This window comes from Ochlerotatus camptorhynchus, unplaced genomic scaffold (assembly GCF_037179485.1).
Source record: "Ochlerotatus camptorhynchus isolate MF236.1 unplaced genomic scaffold, CSIRO-AGI_Acam_v1.1 ptg000046l, whole genome shotgun sequence".
NCBI classification, from domain to species: Eukaryota; Metazoa; Arthropoda; class Insecta; order Diptera; family Culicidae; genus Ochlerotatus; species Ochlerotatus camptorhynchus.
This window is the reverse complement of record NW_027040537.1, coordinates 2,585,077-2,607,660: the sequence shown is the minus strand read 5'-3', so window position 1 is coordinate 2,607,660 and position 22,584 is coordinate 2,585,077. Positions and strand designations below refer to the sequence as shown.

At 44.0% G+C, this 22,584-nt stretch overlaps 3 protein-coding genes across 3 annotated transcripts; 2 read left to right on the top strand and 1 right to left on the bottom strand.

The window, feature by feature from the left end:
• The first annotated feature begins 5,468 nt into the window (after positions 1-5,468).
• LOC135715850 (sorbitol dehydrogenase-like) lies at positions 5,469-6,635 on the top strand. Its single transcript, XM_065238855.1, has one exon. It carries the CDS (start codon positions 5,486-5,488, stop codon positions 6,446-6,448), a length of 963 nt encoding a protein of 320 aa, XP_065094927.1. The 5' UTR covers positions 5,469-5,485; the 3' UTR covers positions 6,449-6,635.
• A 10,070-nt stretch (positions 6,636-16,705) lies between these two features.
• On the bottom strand, positions 16,706-17,922 carry LOC135717033 (sorbitol dehydrogenase-like). The gene is made up of 2 exons (XM_065239049.1): positions 17,803-17,922; positions 16,706-17,746 (listed from the first exon to the last, which is right to left on the bottom strand). The coding sequence occupies exons 1-2, from the start codon at positions 17,857-17,859 to the stop codon at positions 16,715-16,717; spliced, it is 1,089 nt and encodes a 362-aa protein (XP_065095121.1). The 5' UTR covers positions 17,860-17,922; the 3' UTR covers positions 16,706-16,714.
• Positions 17,923-21,134: 3,212 nt separating this feature from the next.
• Positions 21,135-22,341, top strand: LOC135715834 (sorbitol dehydrogenase-like). The gene is made up of 2 exons (XM_065238854.1): positions 21,135-22,080; positions 22,142-22,341. Exons 1-2 carry the CDS (start codon positions 21,173-21,175, stop codon positions 22,323-22,325), a joined length of 1,092 nt encoding a protein of 363 aa, XP_065094926.1. The 5' UTR covers positions 21,135-21,172; the 3' UTR covers positions 22,326-22,341.
• Positions 22,342-22,584: the final 243 nt, after the last annotated feature.

The window sequence follows — 22,584 nt, the reverse complement described above, 5'->3', positions numbered from 1 at the left end:
ATACAGCGCTCCCAGAGCAGGCTCCGTGAGAAAGCGGAGAAGGGTGGCACGAGTGTACCTACACAGACAAACAGACATAACACATTGCATATTTCTCACTGTAAAACATCGTCGCTAAAACATTACCGCCATCTGTTGAGTACACTGTGGTGGGCACTATGCTGAACAGATGGCAGTGTGTAAACGTCAAACGCAAGGGAATTGACTATGCGCGCCACAGGTGGCGGTACTACCAATTATGATACTTTTAAATTGACCGTTAAATGCTTGTTCGATGAACAACTTGCGAGTGTTATGTCTGTTTGTCTGTGGTACCTATATGTACGCTACTCTTCCCACCAATATTGGGTATATCACCTCCGCCACGGTGAAACGATCCAAGAAGAGGAAGAAAAACCAAGGCCAGTCCGATGGTGCGAGTGGACGTGATGACGTCACAGCGACGAAGGCCAGCGACATCGGTGATTTCGGCGACGCCATCGACAACGAAAATTCTGCTGGCCCGAGTGCGGCAAAAGTGAAGCTACCTCCATTGGTAGTAAAAAATGCCCATCTTAATGAGCTCATCGCGGATCTAGCGACGCTGGGCGTTAAAACCGAATACAAGTTGGCCAGAGTCGGCACCAAGCGGGGTATGACTTGGTCGTCACCCACCTGAGGACTTCCAAGGTGGAATTCTTCACCCACGACATTTCCGGTGAGAAACCGTTCAAGGTCGTCATCAGGGGCCTACCTAACTTCGACCCGAAGTTTATCGAAGCTGAAATCAGGGACCGGTACAAGCTGGGGAAGGACGAAAATGTGAAGGCGTATCCGGATTGCCTTTTCATGGTACACTTTCAGAAGGGAACGGTGACGCTCAACGCGCTGAAAGCCATCCGCTCCAGCAATTCCATAACCGTCCGCTGGGAGCCATACCGTGGTGGCCATCGCGATGTGACTCAGTGCCAACGGTGTCTGAACTTCGGACACGGCACCCGAAACTGCAAAATTAAGCCACGCTGCGGCACTTGCGCTCAAGATCACGCCACTTCCGACTGCCCTGCGGATGGAGCCGTGGCATTCAAATGCGCCAACTGTGGTGGTGCTCACCAACAATCCAACAAGCAGTGCCCTAAACGCGAGGATTTCAAGCGCATCAGAAAACAGGCGTACACCAACAATCAACTAGCACGAAGGAAGGATAAGGCCCCGGCTTTCAGGGCGGAGCACTTTCCGCCTCTGCATGGACAAGCGAATGCAAGGGTGCAATCCGCGCCCCCTCAAGAGACGTCTGGATCGTCTGCTGGACAAAGCTCTCCATCCCCCCTGGATTCTGGAGACAACCAACAGCTCGAACCAATAATTACGATCTTTTCTCAGCGGATGAACTGAGGCCATGACCGGTGCTCTACGTAAGTGCCGCAATAAGCCCGAACAGATCCAAGCCGCTAAACATCGCTACCTGGAACGCTTGTTCTGTAAGAGCTAAGCAGATTGAGCTTGCCGACTTCCTCCGCAAGCTTAGCATCGACGTGGGTCTTCTAAACGAGACCAACCTAAAGTCCGGTGACAGCTTCTGGTTGCCTGACCACAAAATTATCCGACTTGATCCGCACTTCTATCATCGAGGCCGTTAGTGTGGAGGTGGAATCACCAACTGGAAACGTCCGGTTTATCGCTGTTTACTGCCCACGCCGGTGTACCACAAGCAACGGCCTAGGCATCCACTTCAAGAACGACCTGTCCGCCATCACTCGTACTAGCTCCCGATTCATCGTTGGAGGCGACCTGAATGCCCGCTATGAAGCTTGGAGGAACTACCAGCGGAACCCGAACGGAAGACTATTGTTCGACCTCGCACAACATGGACTGTACACTGTCCGGACGAACCAACTTTTTATCTCTCCGGTGGGAAATCCCTCCAGCCTGGACTTTTTCCTGTCGAACATCGGACTATCCAAACCGGAGGCGCACAACGATCTCAGCTCCGACCACCAACCGGTGGTGGCCGAAATCGGTGTCAACGTGGTTCCTGCTAGAAGCTGCCTGTGTAAAGACTACCACCATGCAGTACGGACGTATGTATGGTGGACAGCAACATCGATGAAAATCCACCGCTCGACACCGTAGATGGCATCGACCGGACGTTGGAAGGACTCCAACAGACCATATCCATGGCTGACGAGACATACGTTCGACAAGTTCCTGTGAGGGGTAAGTTTGTTGCTATTGATTAACACATCCAATTATTGATTCGGTTGAGAAATGTTCATAGACGCCAGTTTCAGAGAACTCGAGATCTGGGCAAAAAAGTGAAATGGCCGATCTGAACAAGCAGATTGCTTCCAGAATGGACTCACTCCGAAATGAAAGTTTCGGGCATGTTGTCCAGAATCTGGACGACCGCTCCAGACCATTCTGGCAGGTAGCCTAGGTCCTGAAAACTCATCCCAAACCCGTTCCACCTCTCAGAGTCGAAAATGATGACGATCGGCTTTTAATCACAGGAGAAAGCAAATGCGATCGGCAAGCATCTCGCTTGACTCGACTATCCAAAGTCCGCTCGTTGATCACGTTGCGCAATGCGTTCAAAACCTAGATGTCTTCCCTTGTGTTGTGCCTCCGGCGGGTATGATTAGAGTACAACAGATTTGCTCAGCCCTGGAATGTACCAAGAACATGAAGACTCCCGGGTGTGACGGTATATTCAACTTGATCTTGAAGAGATTCAGCATAAAAGTGCAGTCTCTTATAGCCGCTATCTTCAACCGCAAACCCGGTAAGGATCCAACAATGTCTTCAAGCTACAGACCAATCAGCCTCCTTTCAGCGCTGAGCAAATTGTTCGAGAAACTCATTCTCAATCGTTTGCTCAAGTTTGTCGAGGAAAATAACATTCTCCTTCCGGAACAGTTTGGATTCAGAAAGGGACATTCCACCAATCACCAGCTAGTACGGGTGATGAATACCATCCGAAGTAACAAAGTAACGTTGAAAAGGCGTTTGACAATGTTTGGCATGACGGACTTGTGTACAAGCTTTGTAACTTCAACTTCCCATTACATCTGGTTAAAATCACCCGTAACTACGTCCAGCAAAGGTCGTTTAAGGTATCGTCGAATGGTTGTCTTTCAGACACGTTTCCCATCCCAGCAGGAGTCCCACAAGGCAGTCTGCTGGGCCCCTTGCTTTACAGTATTTACACTTCCGACATTCCTCCCCTCGGCGACTGTTGCCTGTTTTTCCTGTTCGCAGATAATACCGCAATTAGGTTTTGCGCCGTCGGGGTTAACCTCAATCTGATGACAGTTCAGTGGTACTGTTTACGTGGACTTAGTCGATTTTTTCTTGGGTGGATTTTCTCGATAATTTTTCAGACTGCAGTGAGATGTAAACCACACTTCTGCAATGTCCACGAGCAACATCCTTTCAACGCGCTGTTCCTCGACAATTTTCATGTTAAAATTCGGAAATTTTAGAATATATTTTTTCGAAAAAACGACTAAGTGCTTGTAAACAGTACCACTGAACTGTCAAAAAGATTCAGCCGATTAACACTGAGTTCATTCGTGACGTCACGCTGCAGTACCTAATAACCGTCAAAGGAAGGATGCCTCGCGAAATAACGAACAAACTTCAACGCCTTTGCTGATTATGCCACCATGTGGAAAATCAAAATCAATGCCTCCAAGTCACAAGCGATCATGTTCCTCCATCGGCAATCGCCCAAACTGAAACCGGCTCCATCTTGTACTGTAATCATGGATGGCACAAGGGTTGAGCGGTCTGCCGAAGTAACCTATCTCGGAATGTTCTTCGATGAAAAGCTCCTCTTCCGTTCGCATGTAGAGAAAACTGTAGTCAAGTGTTCTGCCTTGGTTAGGTGTCTGTATCCGCTGATTTGCCGCCGATCAAATAAGAGACATTTGAAAAATCAGAGAAATCATTCATGAGAGGAATTAGAAATAGATCAAATAAATCTTAAATCAAATGAATCAGAAAAAAACGATCAATACGCAAATTGGTGAAATCAGAGAGATGAGAGAAACTATAGAAATCAGAAATCAGTGATATTTGTAATATATTCGTGATATTGTGATATTCGAGAAATCAGAGAATTCACAGAAATCAAATAAATCAGAGGAATCAGGAAAATTTGTGACGCCAGAGAATTCAGAGAAATTAGAAAAATCATAAATCAGAGATGTATGAAATCTGAATTCAGCAAAATAAATTTTAGAACGCAGATAAATCAGTGAAATCAAAGGAATCAGAGACATAAGCATGATAAGATATGAAACCACGCCAAATGACGAATCGGAAAAACTCGACCTTCTCCGATTTCCATGAAACTTTGCATAATTGTTTGCTATCGACAATGATTCACATTGTTGTTAAAATTTTGCCATTTAGGATCTTTTGGAGATTTTAATCAGTTTTCAATCGTCCATAATGTTGAACATTGCAAAAGTTTGTATTTTTTATAAGCTTTTTTTTTTTAAAAACAAAAATTAATTGGGCAAGGACATTTTACGATATTTGGGTTTAACATTTTTTATGAGTTTTACTTTTTGTTTAATTTTTCCAACAAGATATTGATTTTCTCTATAACTTTGTCTCGATCAGAAATGCCGTTTCCTTGCTACAATTTTTTGAAAAATTTTAAAGATGGTATTTTGAAAAATTTAAAAGATACAAAATGGCCAAATTTTAGTGAAAATGTGAATAATTCCCATAACACTAAATTCCGCAAGTTGCATACAAATCGGAAAACATCGATTCAAAATTATAATTTTTACACTATTTTGCCTGGAACTGGTCAAATAGGCGATTGGTTAGGCTACATGACAAAAGAAGGAGAGTAACCCCCAGACAGTCATGTGACTTCATTAAATATAATCACACTTCCAGACACGTTCCATCGTGGTGATGTTTCGGGTGAACTAATCATCAATCACCTACATATATAATTTCCAGACGACAATAAAAACAAAGCTTCGAAATAATCAGAATCAACCAGATGTACTCGTGAACTGGAAAAATACCACCGCCGAGAAGGATGACAATGTAATAATATTATATTATATTTGTCAAATTTTGACTGGTGCGGAATTTCCCTGCAAGTAAACAATTGCTACAACACGCCTTGGGCACGTTCAAATTTGGACACCATTGAAAAAAATATTTAACCGACGCTTATTGATGTTCAAATTAAGGACAGGTCTTAAATATAATCCCACTCTGCAGACCCTCAATTTTTTAAAAGCTACCGATCGTAGACCAGTGTGCCTTTTCTAGTTCATGCGTATATCAGCATAACCGGAACACTGTCCTCAATTTAACATTCTCAGTCATAATCAATTTCAAAACCCTCGCTTCAAATAAACTAAAGAAAGGTCATCCTGCCCAAAGCTTATCTTTGGGATGATCACACTAGTCGCCTCAAAAACTTCTATATAAACCTACGGCAGAAGCTGGATCACCAATTTGTAAACAGTTCGCGATGGCACCGAACCAGAATCAAGCTGCCGTAGTGCACGGCCCAAACGATCTTCGCCTGGAGCAACGTCCCATACCGGAGCCGGCCTTCAACGAGGTGGTCGTCGAGGTGGATTGCTGTGGAATCTGTGGAACCGACATTCACTTCCTGAAGCAGGGTGGCTTCGGTGCCCAGACGCTGATCAAACCCATCGTACTGGGACACGAGTCTGCCGGAGTGGTACGGAAAGTGGGTAGTGAGGTGTCTCACTTGAAGATTGGCGATCGCGTTGCGATCGAGCCAGCCGCTGGATGTCGCACATGTGGTCTGTGCAAGGTCGGTAAGTACAATGTCTGTCTGAATGGTAAGCACTGTACCACGCAGAAACACGACGGAAACTGTTCGAACTACTACGCACAATATGCAGACTGTTGCTTCAAGTTGCCGGATCATGTCACGATGGAGGAAGGCGCCATGTTGGAACCACTGGCGGTGGCAGTCTACGCCACTCGCCGTGCCGATATTCGTCTAGGCAGCAGAATGGTCATTTACGGGGCAGGTCCGATAGGGCAAATGTGTTTGATTGCAGCCAAAGCGATGGGTGCTACGAGGATTGTAGTCATGGACCAGGTTAGAGCTCAACGACGACTTGATCTAGCGATGAAGCTAGGAGCTACGGGTACGATCGCAATCAACGTAGATGACAAGGAGGAGGAAGTGGTGAATAGAATCTATGAAATGCTAGATGGACCAGCAGATCGATTTCTGGAATGTACCGGCTATGAGGTGGCAATTCGGATTTCGATACTTGCAACCAAAAACACTGGCAAGGTCTGCCTCATTGGGCTTCGGAACAACAACATCAATGTACCGATGGTGGATGCCATTTCAAGGGAAATTGACATTATAACAGTTATGCGGTACAATCACGAGTTAGTATGCGGAATTGGGTACTTATTGCATTGTTTATGGTACTGTTCTGTTTGAATTACAGCTATCCAGCTGCCCTGGAGATTGTAGCGACCGGATATGTGAACATCAAGCCACTCGTCTCACATCACTACGATTTGAAGGACGTCCACGAGGCGTTCCGTGTTGCCAGCAAAGGGGAGGGAAACAAAATTCTGATACACCTCGCTCCGAGAGATACTAATAATAAGGTTAAGTTTGTGAATTAACACCAATCAGTTGAGTGAGATGGACGAACAGACATACAGTCAACGTAAATTTAATGTACGGCGCCCGTCTTGGCAGAGTTTTTTTTTAATTTCTAAGAAGGTAATCATAAAAATATTATTACAAGTGCAAAAGAATATAGTTAAATGAATAAGTAACATTTACGCAATAGATAATATGGTTCAAGATTACAATCGCCCCGAATTCTTGTATTGGGCGAAATTCTGGCGAGTTTAGCGGATTTGCCTCCTTCGGTACAAAAACAACATCGTTGGCTTAGTACCACTCCATCACCGGGTTCGCGTAATGGCACGATGCCAGATCCGGCCAAACCAGAGTGTCACCAAATCGTTTAACGTACCCCATTCTAGTATAAATTCTAGTACTACACTCTGTTTGTTTTGATTCGCTATGAAAGGTTGACAGATAAAATAAGGGGTTCGTGGATTTTCCTATGTTTCGAGGGGTGCATCGATTAGCTTGGGACCGAAGAGAGTACCAGAGCTGAGCCAAAAAGTTGAGCACATTTCTTCGGGACCTTCTAGTCTTAGAGTTACCTTTATGGTGCCCGCGGGGCCGGAGGAAGGACAGCAGGCGCTTCTGGAGGCATTCTTCTTTATATATTTGGCCGTTGATGGTGCCGGTCGTTTTATACGGCTTGTTGAATTTTCCGCACCCACAGGTCGCCTGCCACACTAAGTATTTCTTGGCAAATTTGTCGACCTTCTTCTTCCGGAACGTCCAGGCGGGACTTGCCGACGAAAAACTGCAGCCCACGGATCTGCTTGGCGTCCGCTTTAATGTACGTCTCATCGTCCATTACGATGCATTTCAACTGCACCAACCACTCGCGATACAGCTTCCTGGAGCGGGATTTGGCCAACGTATTCTGTTTGTTCCGAATCGAAAAGTTCGGATTGCGCTTGAAGTAGTCTTCGATTTTCTTCCGCTGCCAGCTCACCGCTGGGACTTCTGGGTCTCCTTGAACGATTTCACCACACGGGACACGGTCGAATGGCCGATTCCAAACTGTTTCACGATCCACCTGTGGGACTGGCCTGGATTTTCCACGACCGCTCCCATGATTTTTTGTCGAAGCACTTCTTGCTTGGAAGCCATCTTGATAACCACTTGACAGATTTTTCACATGTAAGCATTACATTCTAAACTAGTTTTACTCAAAATTCCATCATTTTTTACCCATGCAATAAAAAGTTATACCCAAAAGAAAGTGTTGCATTTTTTTCGAGTTCAATTTTTATTGAACAACAAGCTTACCTTAACAGAAATGAAACTGTGTATTACAGCACTAAATCACTGTCCTTCAAAGTGTTCCTTTTTTCTTCAAACACAGGCTCAGACTGTTTACTGTTAGTGACTGATTGATATACAGTATATTTTTTACTTTAAATGATCTTTATATGAATTTGTATGGTTTACGTCGAACGTTTTTAATTATTATAGTTCCTAGACCCATCAGGTCTGTTTTTTCAGTGTTCACTCGGCTGTCGACAGAACCAGACCACTCTTAATGTGTGTCACGCGATTGTCTGTTTACTCGGCAGCAACCGTTGTGTGGTCCTCCTCATTGTTCTTCATCAGCAGTTCTTTCGGTCGATGCGTCGTCAACTTTGGAAAGCAACCGTTTAGTGATAAGTGTGTGAGTGCTGACCACGTTTTGCGTCCATTGCTGCAATGGAAGCGCTCTGACCCCCGTTGGCGAATCTGCCATACAATGAAACCACTGGAAGCGGCTCCCGTTCTGGTGGAGGAGGCTTATTGGATAGCGGAAGATAAAATGACTATAGTTTTAAGATGTATTGTATAGTGAACAAGAATCCTCGGCTCTGTAAAGTTAATTCGGTTGAGCCTTATCAAATAAATTAATAAACAAAAAACAAAAAAAGTCAGGCCTGTTTTAGAGAATGGCATTGTTTTGTTTTAAATTGGAATGAGGAGAATACTTACAACTACTATTTACAACTTCAACTAACCTATAATTACTATACACACCTTGCCTACTATATACAAATTGCTTATCAAACCATGTTATGATGAGTTGCATTTCTGCAAAAACCTAGTATTAATGCCAGCAATTTTAAAATCCAATTTAGGAACGTTCGCCTCTTGATATAGGTCTGAAATTCTTGTGTCAAAGGGACGATCAAGTATCATGCTCAGCACTCTATTCTGAGCGACCTGGATCCTGTGAGTCTGTTCATATGATTCCCACACCGGAGCTGATTACAGTACAGGAGGGAACCGGTTTTAGTTTGGGCGATTGCCGATGGAGGAACATCATAGTTTGTGATTTGGAGGCATAATCAGCAAAGGCATCAAGGCATCGTTGGAGCTTGTTAGTTATTTCGCGAGGCATCCTTCCTTTGACGGCTATTACAGTATCATCTGCGAACAGGAAGAACACGCAACCGTCTCCGAGGGGGGGAATGTCGGAAGTGTAGATGCAGTGAATCGTAGGGCCCAACAGACGTCCTTGTGGAACACCTGCTGGGATGGAGAAAGTGCTTGAAACGCAGCCATTCAACGATGCCCTCCACGACCTTTGCTGAAGGTAGTTACGGGTGATTTTCATAAGATATGATGGGAAGTTGAAGTTGCAAAGCTTGTGTACAAGTCCGTCGTGCCACACACTGTCGAACACCTTTTCGACGTCTAACTTCGGATGCTATTCATCACCCGTACTAGCTGATGATTTTTGAAGTGCCCCTTCCTGAACCCAAACTGTTCCGGAAGGAGATGTTGTGTTGTTCCACAAACTTATTCAGGCGGTTGAGGATCAGTTTTCTCAAACAGCTTGCTCAGCGCTGAAAGAAGGCTGATCGATATGTAGATTGAAGCTAATGTTGGGTCCTTCCCGGGTTTGCGGATAGGTATAATTTTCGCTGTCTTCCACATGTTTGGAAAGTGGGGGTTTTCAACACTAGGTTGAATATTCCGTCGAACCCAGGGACCTTCATGTTTTTGGTGCATTTCAGTGCTAAGGAAATGTGTTCCACTAAGATCCTATCCTCCGGAGGGATAGCACAAGGGGAGGAATCAAGGTTGAGTATGCATCGCGCAACCAGATCTTCGAGCGGACTTTGGATAATGGAGCCAAGCATTTGCTTTCTCCTGAGGGGTGATTATGAGCCGATCGTCATCATATTCATCTTTGAGTGACGGAATGGATTTGGGGTACGTCTTTAGGATCTTGGCAACCTTCCAGAATGGTCTGGAGTGGTCGTCCAGATTTTGGACGATCCGCCCAAAACATTCGTCCTGGAGTAAGACCATTCTGGAAGCAATCACCAAACAATGTTCAGATCGGCCATTTCACGTTCCCTCGCTAGATCTCCGGTTCTTTGGAAATTGAAGCTATATTCACCCCTATTCTGTATTTCGTTTCGAACGAAGTTCTCATACAAAAAAATATTTTTTTGTATTAGAATTTCGTTCGAAACGAAATACAGAATAGGGGTGATTATGTCTATGCAGCTCTTTAAGTATCAATTTTTGTTCCTTAAACAAATATTCTCATCAAGCGGTTAGGCATGAAAGTAGAATCATATAGTACCTAGGTACTATAGGCAAGCTTGCCTATTTAGGTACCAAACATTTAGTGGTTTCCCGCATAAACGATAACCATAAGGAGTGCGTAACAACCTATTCGGGTTATCATCCCAACAATATGTGGTACGATGGCACGATTTATGGTATCGTTCATGTATGGTGCTCGTTTATTAGGGTTGACTTTCTGTAAACTGTAAATTGCAAGGTTTAAGGAAATTAATTTGGCTTTTCGTTAAACATGAACACACACGAATAATTTTTCAAAAGGGCGAAAATTGCCCAAATTATACGATTAGTAAGTAGGCTGTGCGTTTGAAATAACATTCGTTTTTTCTTCGGTTTTTTTTCACATAGGTATATCTTCGGTTACTGATCCGGTCAAAATGACTGAAGCTTGTTTAACGACTAAAAGTTTAAAGAGAGTGAAATTCTTACGAGTGCTGCATCCCATCCCCGAACGTATACTGGTTCTACGTGCCTCCCTGCGGCTTGCCGTTAACAAGCGGTTTCAAAAGTGAGGAGAAACCTCCATCGGACTCGTGACGTCCCATCGTTCTTCGTGTTCACTTCAAGGAGATGCAAGTTGCAGTTCTGAACCTTGTAACAGGTGGGGCACTCCCTGACCAGTACTAATGAGACAACGTTTACACTGCCTCAGGATCGGCATACGCTCTTGAATATCAAGGAAACACTCAAATATCTAGCACACACAACAAACTCCCACTGTATTTCTTGTTTAGCTACAGGTAACTTTATTCTTCTCACTTTCGTCCCACTTCCTTACTGTATATCTCCTACCTCGTTTCGCCTAACGTCTCTTCTTCTTCTTGTTCTTCAGCGTGGGCCCGCTGTTGGTCCTTCCACAGCCACTCCTTCACCTTTCTCAGCTTCCTTCTGGGCACTTTTCTTCACTTATCACACTCCAGTCGGTTCCTTGCCTTGGACTTTGAACCCTCGACTTGGTTCTCAAGCCGATCGCGTACTTTGGTAGTACTCCGCGACGGCTCTTCTATCTCTCTTTCTCTCTCTTTATCTTCTCGCTATCCTCGTGGCATCTCTTTATCTTCTCGCTATCCCGTTTGGTTTGTGTTCCCGGATACCTTGGTATCGAAATATGCTCGGGATCTAACCACACCGTATGCCAAATGACGGACACTGCGGTGTCTGACCACGCCGTGAATGAATTTCCAGCGGTAAACTACAGAGTTCTGGATGGTTCTGCACCTCGCACTCCTTCTTCACTTCTTTCCCGTCCTCATGGTTCTTATTGAATTTCAAACTTGATAATTTATAATTTACGAAGTATCGCTGTTGAGTATCGCCAAGTAAATGATTCTCTACTATGGCGGCTGACCTATTTTCCCTCCCCCTCGATGTGCCATCCGTCTTATTGCCACCTCATAATGGCATCCAAATCCAGTTAACAGTGCCATCTGGTGGTAGGTAGATGAACTTCATATGGTTTAGTGGTGTTGCTGCGTACTGTTCAGTGGGTGATTTTGTAGGTGATGGGTGGTTTTCGATTCCCGCACTTCTACAGGGTGGCCGATGTCCGCCTAAGCGGAACAGTATCGCGCTTCCGATTTTGCGCCACGTTCCCATTGAAACGATGGTGATGTCAGACCCTGTGTCTAGTTGCAGGCGAACCGTTCACAGGTACAGACTTCCTGCACTTCGTTGCACTACAGGCATTCACCGTCCCACCTTCGCAGCGGCGTTTCCTTTTCGTCGATCGAACCTCCTGAACTTCGCTTTCCCAGCACTGTGGCAGTATCCCTCCTTATGTCCGACCGTACCACAATCACCTACATTTGTGGTTCTTACACGAACAATCCCTGGCATAGTTATTAGCACCACAGAGCCAACAAGCTGATTTGGGCCCACTCGCGTTGCTTCTGGAATCAAAGCCGTCTTTCGAGCCCTGCTTGGGCTGACGTGCTGGGAACATTCCAGGATGCTGTCTGGATTTTAGCGCTTTCACACAGCCAGTCTGATCCTCGATCATTGCTGCGTCGTGCCTCAAATTCAGCAAGCGCTTGCACTCCTCCGACAATTGCTCCAACGTCACATCACACTTTTCTTCGATACGCGTCAAAAGCCTGGTTCGAACTTCCGCATCCCAGACATTTAAACTGTTCTTCCGACAGCTTCGTAAGTTCGAACTCCACGCACGACTTGTTTAACCGGCAAGCGTACGTGACATAGTCCTCTCCAGGCTGCTTCGAGATCTGTAGGCAGCGATACCTGCGGCCAGGCATGGAAAATCATTTACATTCATTTGCCTCTAACTTTTTTCATCAACAGCATTCCACAAAATGATGTATAGAGCTTTTGTAGGTTTTGTTATTAGCTACAACTTTTGCCCAAAACTCAAATCTGTATCTCTTATGCATCACTAACTAAAGTGGGCAGAACTTGTTACTGTTTTTCAGTGATTGTAAAATACATTCACTAAAAAACAGTAGTGGCTTCTGTTCGCTCTGGTTCGTCATGCATAAGAGATACGGATTTGAGCTGTTAACAAAAGTTGTAGTTAATAACAAAACCTGCGAAATTCTGTTGTTGAAAAAAGTTAGGATCAAATGAATGTGAATGAATGCACGAAATGAATGCAAATGATTTTCCATGCCTGCTTGCGGCTAATGACTGTCTCGGATGCCCCGAACAACGAGGTTAGCTTCGACACCGTCTCCTCAAATGAAAAAGCTTTCGGTATTTTAGGTAAAATAAAGTTTACATACCTCTCGTGTTCGGACATTCCTAGCTTACGAATCAGCAAGCGTACTTTCGCCTCCTTGTCAAGACGGCTGGCATCCTTCTCAAACAAATCTTCGTACCGCTTGTACCAAGCAGCGAACGTCACGCTGCCATCCGGATCTAGGTGGAACTCCTCCTCCGGATTCGGTGGCAACTGCACCTGGATCGACGTCATGATGTTGCGCATGAGCTGCTCCTGTTGCTCCAGTTGAAGGCCAACTGCTGCTGTTGCATAGCTTCCTGCTGTCTCTGCATAACCTCTTGCTGTTGGCGGAACATTTCCGTGATGTGGCGGTGGCCGTTGTCCGCCTAAGCGGAACAGTATCGCGGGATACAACAAAACGGTGATATTGGAACCGGAATGTTGAAACGTGTGTTAACGTAATAAAAGTAAACAAGAACTGGTCCAACTTTATTCATTTATCTGGTGACAACTATTTTTGTGTTTGCGTGTGTCGATGCGCATGATGACATCGCAGGGTGGCAGTCGAAGCTGCCACGTACGAGTATAGTCGCTATATTCATAGTCTGGCGGATAGAATCTCGGGAACCAATTGAGCTGTCAAATAGCGGAACCAATCGATCAAATCACGACCAACAACAGAAAAGAGCACATCAGCTATTGCGAACAAAACTTCGGAAACCCTTTTCTCGTGACTCAAGGCTCGCCTACGCAAACTAACACCATCTTTGGGTTGAGGAAAGTTTCCCCTATCCGATGATGCTAGTAATTTGCGTTCGATTGGCGAGGACAGAATAATCAACGTTTTGTTTATAAAAGTTGATAGTGCTTTTTCAATTGTTGGTTTAAAATATATTGAATTGGTTCCGCTTTTTGATAGATCAAAATTCTATCCGCCAGACTATGAATATAGCGACTATACGTACGAGCCCAGCGGTGTACGAAGTAGTAGGGGTACTTCGCTAGGTAGTTGTCTCCAACAGGTGGTGTTGGTGGATTGTATTCAAACCTTTCCTTGGCATATTGTTATACATAAAATACGAGGGGGACGACTTTATCTACGATACAGAAAAGATTGTGTTTTGCTGTGGCTAGCTGCGCGCACGCTGAGTAGATAGAAAGAAGATTGATGACGATTCTGAAGATTTCCTGCAAAAAGATGATGCGCAATGCAAGTAGATGCGAGCAATGAAAGAAGATTTTTCGAAGATTGATTCGCTAGTGTGAGATTTGTTGAGCATCTAGACTTGAGATTTTATGTGTCGCCCCCCTCGATAAAATACGAAAAACTAATCGCGACAATCTCCAAATCTCAGACAGACAGACACACCACTGGTTACACCCTAAATGTGGCCACTTACACAATCGACTACATCCAACCAGACGATTGATCCTCGTAAGGCAGACCGTATATGATCGGTACTGCTACACCAAACGTGACAGGGATGCTTACTAAGGGTTCACTTAGGCTGATTTAGTGAGATTGATCTTTTTTCTACTTTCATATATGGGAATTTACGTATTCTCGGCAACCTAAGCATCGACCTTCTTTCTATAGCCTTTTTCGCACACATATGCAGTATTGGTTTGTTTACAATCTTTTGCTGCCAGCTGCTCTAACAATTTCAGTCGAAAGAATTGTCAAAAACTGTTTTGAAACGCTCTTACAAAGCTCCAAACTTCTCTAGTGAGAGCGAGTATTGTCGGCAACCAGTTTTTCTTCGGCAACCGTTCCATTTGAACTGCATGTAAATCTGCTGTTCTATTATCGGCAACTCGAAATCAGCTACAATTTGTAGTGCGTGCAAGGAATCAAAAATATCTCCAAATGACAAAATAACAAGCGATCAACGAACCGAATAATAACGCTATGTCAGAAGTGGAAAACAATAATGATATAATCTTCACCGTTCTTTTTCATGACAAGCAGCTCGTGCGACCCAACTCATTCGGGGCGGTAGAAGGAAACGAGCAAATTGTTGGCAAGCTGCTTCACGAAGTAAAGCCGAAGATGATACACGTGTGTTAATGGGAATTTTTTTGTTATGTCTTTTCCCGATTCATATCAAGCTATGTCCTCGTCCGTGTATATTGCAACAAAGCAGGCAAGCAATATATCATTATCCTTCTACCACTCGGATCGAGCTTTGTTACAGAGCGAGTTTGTCATGGTAGTCGTAGCAACCGTTTTATCTGTATCGTTGGTTGCTTTATGTGTTTGGATTCGCTGAGTGCGTGTGTTTCATTTCAAGAAAACCCTACTAGATTGCTTTTTCTCAGTAGTAAAAATATAGTCAAATTGAAGCTGAAAGCATAAAGAATCGTTTGCATGCATTCAGCGAAATGTTTTCGAAAGAAAATCCAGTGAAAATAGTGTTTCAATTTGGGTTGCCGAAAATAGTCTGTCATGCCGAAGCCGTCATTTCCCCTATTTGAGCATCATTTCCATGAATCCTTATGTAAGAAATTTTGATTCGGGTGAGACTCTTCCTTTCGAATCGTTTACATTATACCGTGCCGATTCAAATTTCGGACGCTTAAACTCGAATTTCGGACACTTTTAAAAGTTGATTATCTCGGTCGAATATGATCCACATGTCTTGTAAATTTTAATTTTTTTTGACTAGTGCCCTCCACGATCATCTAACATTATTACTTTGTTTCTAACTGGATGTAATATTTAATTAAAAATGAAAGTGTCCGAAATTTGAATCGTCCGAAATTTGAATCGGAACGGTATTTGAATCAGTATTCCTAAAAACTTTACCAAAGGTCCCAAAATTTTAATTGAAGAGCTCGATTAGCTTGGTTGCTACCGCTTTTGTTTACTGAGTAGAGGATCGTGGGTTTACTCCCCGGCTCCTCCAAAATAAAACAATTATTATGGTCGCATTGCCTGCTTAAGCAAATCCTGACATATCTACTACACAATTATCCAATTCGTTAGCATCTATGGGGGCGTCGGTGAGTCGCTGAGCTCCAGTTAAATAGATATTACATCAACGATGTCCTTCCTTTCCCCGTAGCGGAGAAGATGGGCGTGGCTGGCAATGGTAATTGTCTTGCTTTTCCTGTTCTGAACTGTGATTGGAGCGCTATTCACTCTCAAATAGGTTTCCTTAAGCAATCAGAATAAGAACGTTAAAGTAGATACATTACGTTAAAGTAGATACATGACAGTTACCAGTATGCTATTTACGAATTACTCAGTTAAAACGTAACGTAACATCTGTCGTCTATTATGACCCGCAATCGCATTACATGGGTCCTTATATTCGCTGCTATATAAGCCTTAAATTCCTGTGTTACATTCAAATAAGAGCAAGAAAAGGTCTGAACATTAATGCTCACTTGTGTAGATTTTTATCCAACTGTCGCGAAAAAAGCAGGTGTTATCTCATGAAACAATTCAACCAAACAAGAATTGTAAAATGAGACATTGTTGAACTCTGTTACTTTTCTAAACCCTGAGAATCAAATTAAGTTTTATTCTTCATCAACAGCGTACCTAGGCTCTTGCCGTTTAAATCGCGCAATTAACCCCACTCGCAAGTCATCGGCAATAAAAACTGGCTGATAATGCGCAAATGACATAATTTTCCCCGTTCCAGTAAATTACAATCAACAACTCTAAACGAGCCCCTATCGACTTAACTACCTCCTCGCATGTCGGTAAAATGAGATAATTCATATCATGTCATACAGGCCACCATTATATACACACTTTATTATTCTCCACTAACACTAAGTGCAGCAAATCAACAACAACAACAGATTGCTTTTATTTTTCACAGCTTCTTTACCGGATTGTTTTTATTGCGGGGCTGACAGTGGATCATGACCTTGATCGCACCTTCCAGCCCATAGCGAGCCGTTTTGAATGCATCGACCGAATCGTTCAGATTGAAATGGTGCGTTATCAAGCGGGTTGCGTCGATCGTTCCATTGGCCACCATGGCAAGTGCTGGCGGGTAGGCATTGGCATACCGGAATCCGGATCGTATTTCGATCTCCCGAACCAGTGCGATCGTGATAGGGAGGTTCATGTTGGTCGACCCGATGCCAACCAACGTGACGACTCCGCCGATTTCCGTGGCCAAGATAGCCATACGAACGCACGGCTCTGCACCGGTACATTCGATCGAGATATCCGGAACACATCCCATGAGACCGTGAATCTTCTTGACAAGCACATCTTCCTTATCGCCCTTCTGGATCTGCAGGGTGTAGTCCGCACCAATTTCCTTGGCAATGTCCAGCTTGCTTTGGACTAGATCGACAACGCAGACTTTACCGGCACCCATGGCTTTCGCTACCAGTACCGTTACCATCCCGATCGGGCCAGCACCGAGAATCAAAACATTAGAACCCAATTGAATGTCTGCGATGCGACAACTATGGACCCCAACGGCTAACGGTTCCAGCAGAGCACCTTCTTCCATGGTCACATTCGGCGGTAGCTTGAAGCAACAATCCTCCGGGTGGGTGTAGTAGTTTTGGAGCGTTCCATGGATCGGAGGAGTGGCACTGTAGATTCCATCCGGGCAGAGGTTGTACCGCCCGGCTTTGCATAATTTACACACCTTACAACCGATGGCCGGTTCTAACGCGACGCGATCACCGATCTTGAGACGCTTGACTCCCTTACCGACGCCGATCACCACTCCGGACGACTCGTGTCCAATGACCATGGGTTTCTTCAGCACGTACTCGCCAAAGCCTCCATGAGTCAGTACGTGAACATCCGTTCCGCAGATTCCAACGCAGTCCATCTCCACAAGGACCTCATTGTCACGCGGTGTTGGAATCGGGACTTGCTCCTGGAAAGAGAAATTGCTCCTTTAGAGTGACCTTACACACCATACAGAGATCTTACCATTCGCATATCCTCAACGCCATGGATCACCGCTCCAATGTTGGTTTTCGTCGCCATTATTTTGGTACAGGGTGTTTTCAAAATACTTCCTCTCACGGGGCCCGATCAAGTGAGAATGATTCTGTTCGAAGGGCTATTTACCGACTATATACAGAATGCAAGCCGGCGTCGTAATGCAGGCATTGATTGACATGGAAAGAGATACATTGCCGCCGGCATCATCTTTGTTGTACGAGCAGGCATGCAAACAAACACGTGATCGCATCGCGATCGGTAGGAACGCCTGATGGTTTCAATTTTCGCAAATAATCGCCCTCTCTGTGTGATTTACCCGACATGCATGCGATCATTGCATTTGATCATCAGCGAGTGCGAATAGCAAATGGAAATCGTAGTTTGAAGATTGTCAAATTGAATTAAATTGATAAGATTTCTTAATATAGACAGTATGTTGATGGATTTTTTTTTTTTCAAAGTGCTAGTCCAGCCAACAATAAACAACGGGAGCTAATCTCTCAGCAAACAAAACTAGAACTAGCTTTCTCATTGTAACTCAAAACCATTCCACAGAAGATGACACAATGATAACGAAATACAAAACAAGTAAACAACTGCAACAACAGAAATGTCCCTATCGACACCCTTATGGCTCCGCTTCGTAAAGTACCCGCAAAAGGTCATCCTGCGCAAAGTTTATCTCCGGGATGATCCCACCACTAACACAGTGGTCCAGAAGGGCGAATTTCAGGAAACAAAAATAAAAAGTGCATGACGATGAAGTTCAAGGTGGTGTCTTGAAAGAAGGCACATGTAATGAAGGGATCGTCCATAAATCATACTCCTTGGGATGTCCCTTTTTTGACTACAAAATTGTTTCGTTAAACTTTGCTCAAGACGCATACAGTGGGGGAAATTCGTTTAAACGCAATGTCATTTTTGCGTTTATTTTCAACACAAAAGATCGAGACAAAAAATCAAATATAGTTTGTCATAGCCCATCAGAAGTCTCGTATTTGAGAACACAATTTGATTGGAAGTTCATAATGACTTTTGAAAAAATCCCAAAAAAGGTGATTTTGGGGGGGAAATTCGTTTAAACGCACTTTTAGTTTTATTAATCAAATCGAGTTCACAGTTCAAAAATCAACAATAAACAATAGTTAATACTTCGTTTGCTTTCCGTTTTTCTGAATAGTTTCGAAAATTCTGTTCGGCATTGATTTCACCAGCTTCTGCAGAGTTGTATCAGGTATCAAGCTCCAGGCTTCTCTTACGGCTGACTCAAGTTCACGAACTGTTTTAAACTGCCTTCCGCCTTTGTAAACCTGTCGTGCCAGGATGCCCCACAAGTTCTCGATAGGATTTAGATCCGGACTACGAGCTGGCCAATCCAAAAGACTGATGTCTCGTTCAGAAAACCATTTCAAAGATTGCTTGCTGACATGAATTGCTGCATTATCCTGTTGAAATACGAAATTTTCCGGCATAACGTCTTCAGTAAACGGGATCAAAACATCTTCCAGAAGCTCCAAGTACTTTCCCGAATTCATCCTGGTTGAAATGGTGGCAATAGGGGTCTTTCCATGGATCGAAAAAGCGGCCCAACACATTAGAGTACCACCTCCAAAGTTCCTGCTCAACTTAACCTGCGGAGATTTCCTCAAATCGTGCCAATAATATGCGGTGCAGTCTGGGCCGTCCAAATTGAATTTCTTCTCGTCAGAAAAAATAACATTGTCCCATTCCGTAGTCCAAGACATGTATTTTTTAGCGAAATTCAATCTGGCGCTAATGTGGGCCGGTTGAAGATTGGGTTTTTTGCTTTTTTGGTGTACTTTAAGTGGCCACTTCCATGTAGAATCTGCCGTACACGCCTCTTAGAAATGGAAAGCCCCATTTCTTGCTTGATTTGCGCAGCAGAGAAGTTTCCAGAGTCTCCCATTTGTATGATTTGGTTTCGGACACGGTTGGTGATCTTCGAATTTCCCTTTGTTTTCTTTTTTACGCCATACGTCTTGCCTTTTTTCAGCAGGTTCCTGATTGCTGCTTCCGATCTGTGGATCACACGTGCAATTTTGCGATTGCTCTCACCGCGACTTTTGAGTTCTTGAACCAGTATTTGCTCCGACTGGCTTAAATACTTTCCTTTACCCATTTTGCCGAAAACAAGCAACAACTACCGCGCAACGCAAATTTAAACTCGTGTTAATGGCGAACGAGGGCTATACAGTGTAAATATGACAGATGCGCAAGATAACAGGAGCATAGGTACGCTCAATGCGGCTTTACGTTAGTGTGCGTTTAAACGAATTTCCCCTCTAAAATCACCTTTATTGGATTTTTTCAGAGACCACAATGAACTTCCGTTCAAATTGTGTTCTCAAATACGAGACTTCTGATGGGCTATGACAAACTATATTTGATTTTTTGTCTCGATCTTTTGTGTTGAAAATAAACGCAAAAATGACATTGCGTTTAAACGAATTTCCCCCACTGTATTTGCTAGCGTGTCATTTGCATTCTTTATGGAAGCCCCCTTAAAATCGTTTTTTCCAAGGCATACTATGTCCAGGAAAGTTGTTTTTAATTTCACAAAAACACACAATTTTCTAGAAGACACGCTTTTACAAGATTTGAGGAGTCAGTATTGTTATACTGGATTTTTGAATTGCTAAAAAAGTCGGTAAAATTTCAAATCACCGTTTTCCGTGAGGAAGTAATGAAATGTACAAGTTAAGGTTAAATTTTCGAATAACTATACTGAAAATTTCAATATTTGATTAAGTACTACGCAGTAATTAACAATGTGCCCTTCCACTATTTTTGTGATTAAAATTATGTAGAATCATCACGGTAGTAGTCTTTGAAAATATTTGCTCCGTTTTGAAATTTGGCTTATGTTTACTAGATAGCGTACTAGAAGACAGCATTCTACAAAGTTGTGTGTAAATAGTATGCCTTGGAAATCAAACAAAAAATTTAAAGCCACAAAATCGATTTTAAGGGGGCTTCCATAAAGCATGCTGCATATCTCAATTTCTGTCTTGAGCATAGTTTATGAAAATGATGAGTTCTTCAATTTTGTAGAACATTTCAATATCGAAAACTGTCAGTCAAAAAAAGTTAGTATTTTCAAGTGGCATCCCAAGGAGTATAATTTATGGACGACCCCTTCATCAGATGTGCCTTCTTCCAACTAAAAGCTTCTCTCAAGAAACCAAATTGATTAAACTTCATCTTCAAGCACTTTTTATTACTTTCCTGAAATTCGCCCTTCTGGACCACTGTGCACTGATTTTCCTCGGCCTTTTCTATATAAACTCACAAACGCAAGAAGTCCCGGTTGTCAATCATTCACCCACTGTTAGCGATGGCACCTAATCAGAATTTTGCTGCCGTAGTGCACGGCCCAAACGATCTTCGCCTGGAGCAACGTCCCATACCGGAGCCGGCCTTCAACGAGGTGGTCGTCGAGGTGGATTGCTGTGGAATCTGTGGAACCGATATCCACTTCCTGAAGGAAGGTGGCTTCGGTGCCCAGATGCTGATCAAACCCATCGTACTGGGACACGAATCGTCCGGAGTGGTACGGAAAGTGGGCAGCAAGGTGACTCACTTGGCGATAGGTGATCGCGTTGCGATCGAGCCAGCCGCTGGATGTCGCACTTGTGATCTGTGCAAGGTCGGCAAGTACAATGTCTGTCTGGATGGTAAACACTGTACCACGCAGAAACACGACGGAAACTGTTCGAACTACTACGCACAATATGCGGACTGTTGCTACAAGTTGCCGGATCACGTCACGATGGAGGAAGGCGCCATGCTGGAACCTCTGTCGGTGGCAGTCTACGCCACTCGTCGTGTCGACGTTAGTTTAGGCAGCAGAGTGATCATATTCGGAGCAGGTCCGATCGGGCAAATGTGCTTGATCGCGGCCAAAGCGATGGGTGCTACGAGGACTGTGGTCCTAGATTTGGCTAGGGTCAAACATCGACTGGATCTAGCGAAGAAGCTAGGAGCTACGGGTGTGATCGCGATCACCAAAGATGATAAGGAGGATGATCTAGTGAAAAGAATTCAACAGCTTCTAGGAGGCCCAGCTGATCGAGTTCTGGAATGCACCGGTTCCCAGCCGGGAATTCGAATCTCGATCAAAGCCACCAGGAACGCTGGCAAGATCTGCCTCGTTGGGCTTGGTAACGACGACGTTAAATTGCCCATGGTGGATGCCATCTCGCGGGAAATCGATATCATAACGGCCATGCGGTTCAACCATGAGTAAGCACCTGATCGAAGAGAATTTCAAATTATATACTGACTTTTGGATGTCGTTTTACAGCTTTCCGGCTGCTCTGGAGATTGTAGCGAGCGGGTATGTAGACATCAAACCACTTGCCTCACATCACTTTGAGCTGAAGGACGTCCACGAGGCGTTCCGTGTTGCCAGTCAAGGCGAAGGGAACAAGGTACTGATCCATCTCGTTCCGCGAGATACCAACAATAGGAAGAAGTTTGTAAATTAAGATTTATTCAATAAAGACCCATTGGATCGGCATTTCCTAGTGCTTGGAAGCAGTGAATCTTTTCTGAAGTCCAAAATTAGCATTAAAAACATGGTTAATTTAGCAATAGAACATTGTGTGTGTGCCAATGAGAAGCAGGCTTGTTATTTCCTCACAAATTGAGCGCAAAGAGCAAACCATTCCTGATCCCGTTTTTCCCGGCATTTTAGAATTTTTCCCGGTTGTGCGATAAACATTTATGATAAACAAAAAAACGAAT

Coding starts and splice junctions, on each gene's coding strand:
- LOC135715850 (XM_065238855.1), top strand. CDS start 5,486: ATGGCACCGAACCAGAATCAAGCTGCCGTAGTGCACGGCCCAAACGAT.
- LOC135717033 (XM_065239049.1), bottom strand. CDS start 17,859: ATGGCGACGAAAACCAACATTGGAGCGGTGATCCATGGCGTTGAGGAT. Junction 17,747..17,802: donor GCGTTGAGGATATGCGAATG/GTAAGATCTCTG, acceptor TTCTCTTTCCAG/GAGCAAGTCCCGATTCCAAC.
- LOC135715834 (XM_065238854.1), top strand. CDS start 21,173: ATGGCACCTAATCAGAATTTTGCTGCCGTAGTGCACGGCCCAAACGAT. Junction 22,081..22,141: donor GCCATGCGGTTCAACCATGA/GTAAGCACCTGA, acceptor GTCGTTTTACAG/CTTTCCGGCTGCTCTGGAGA.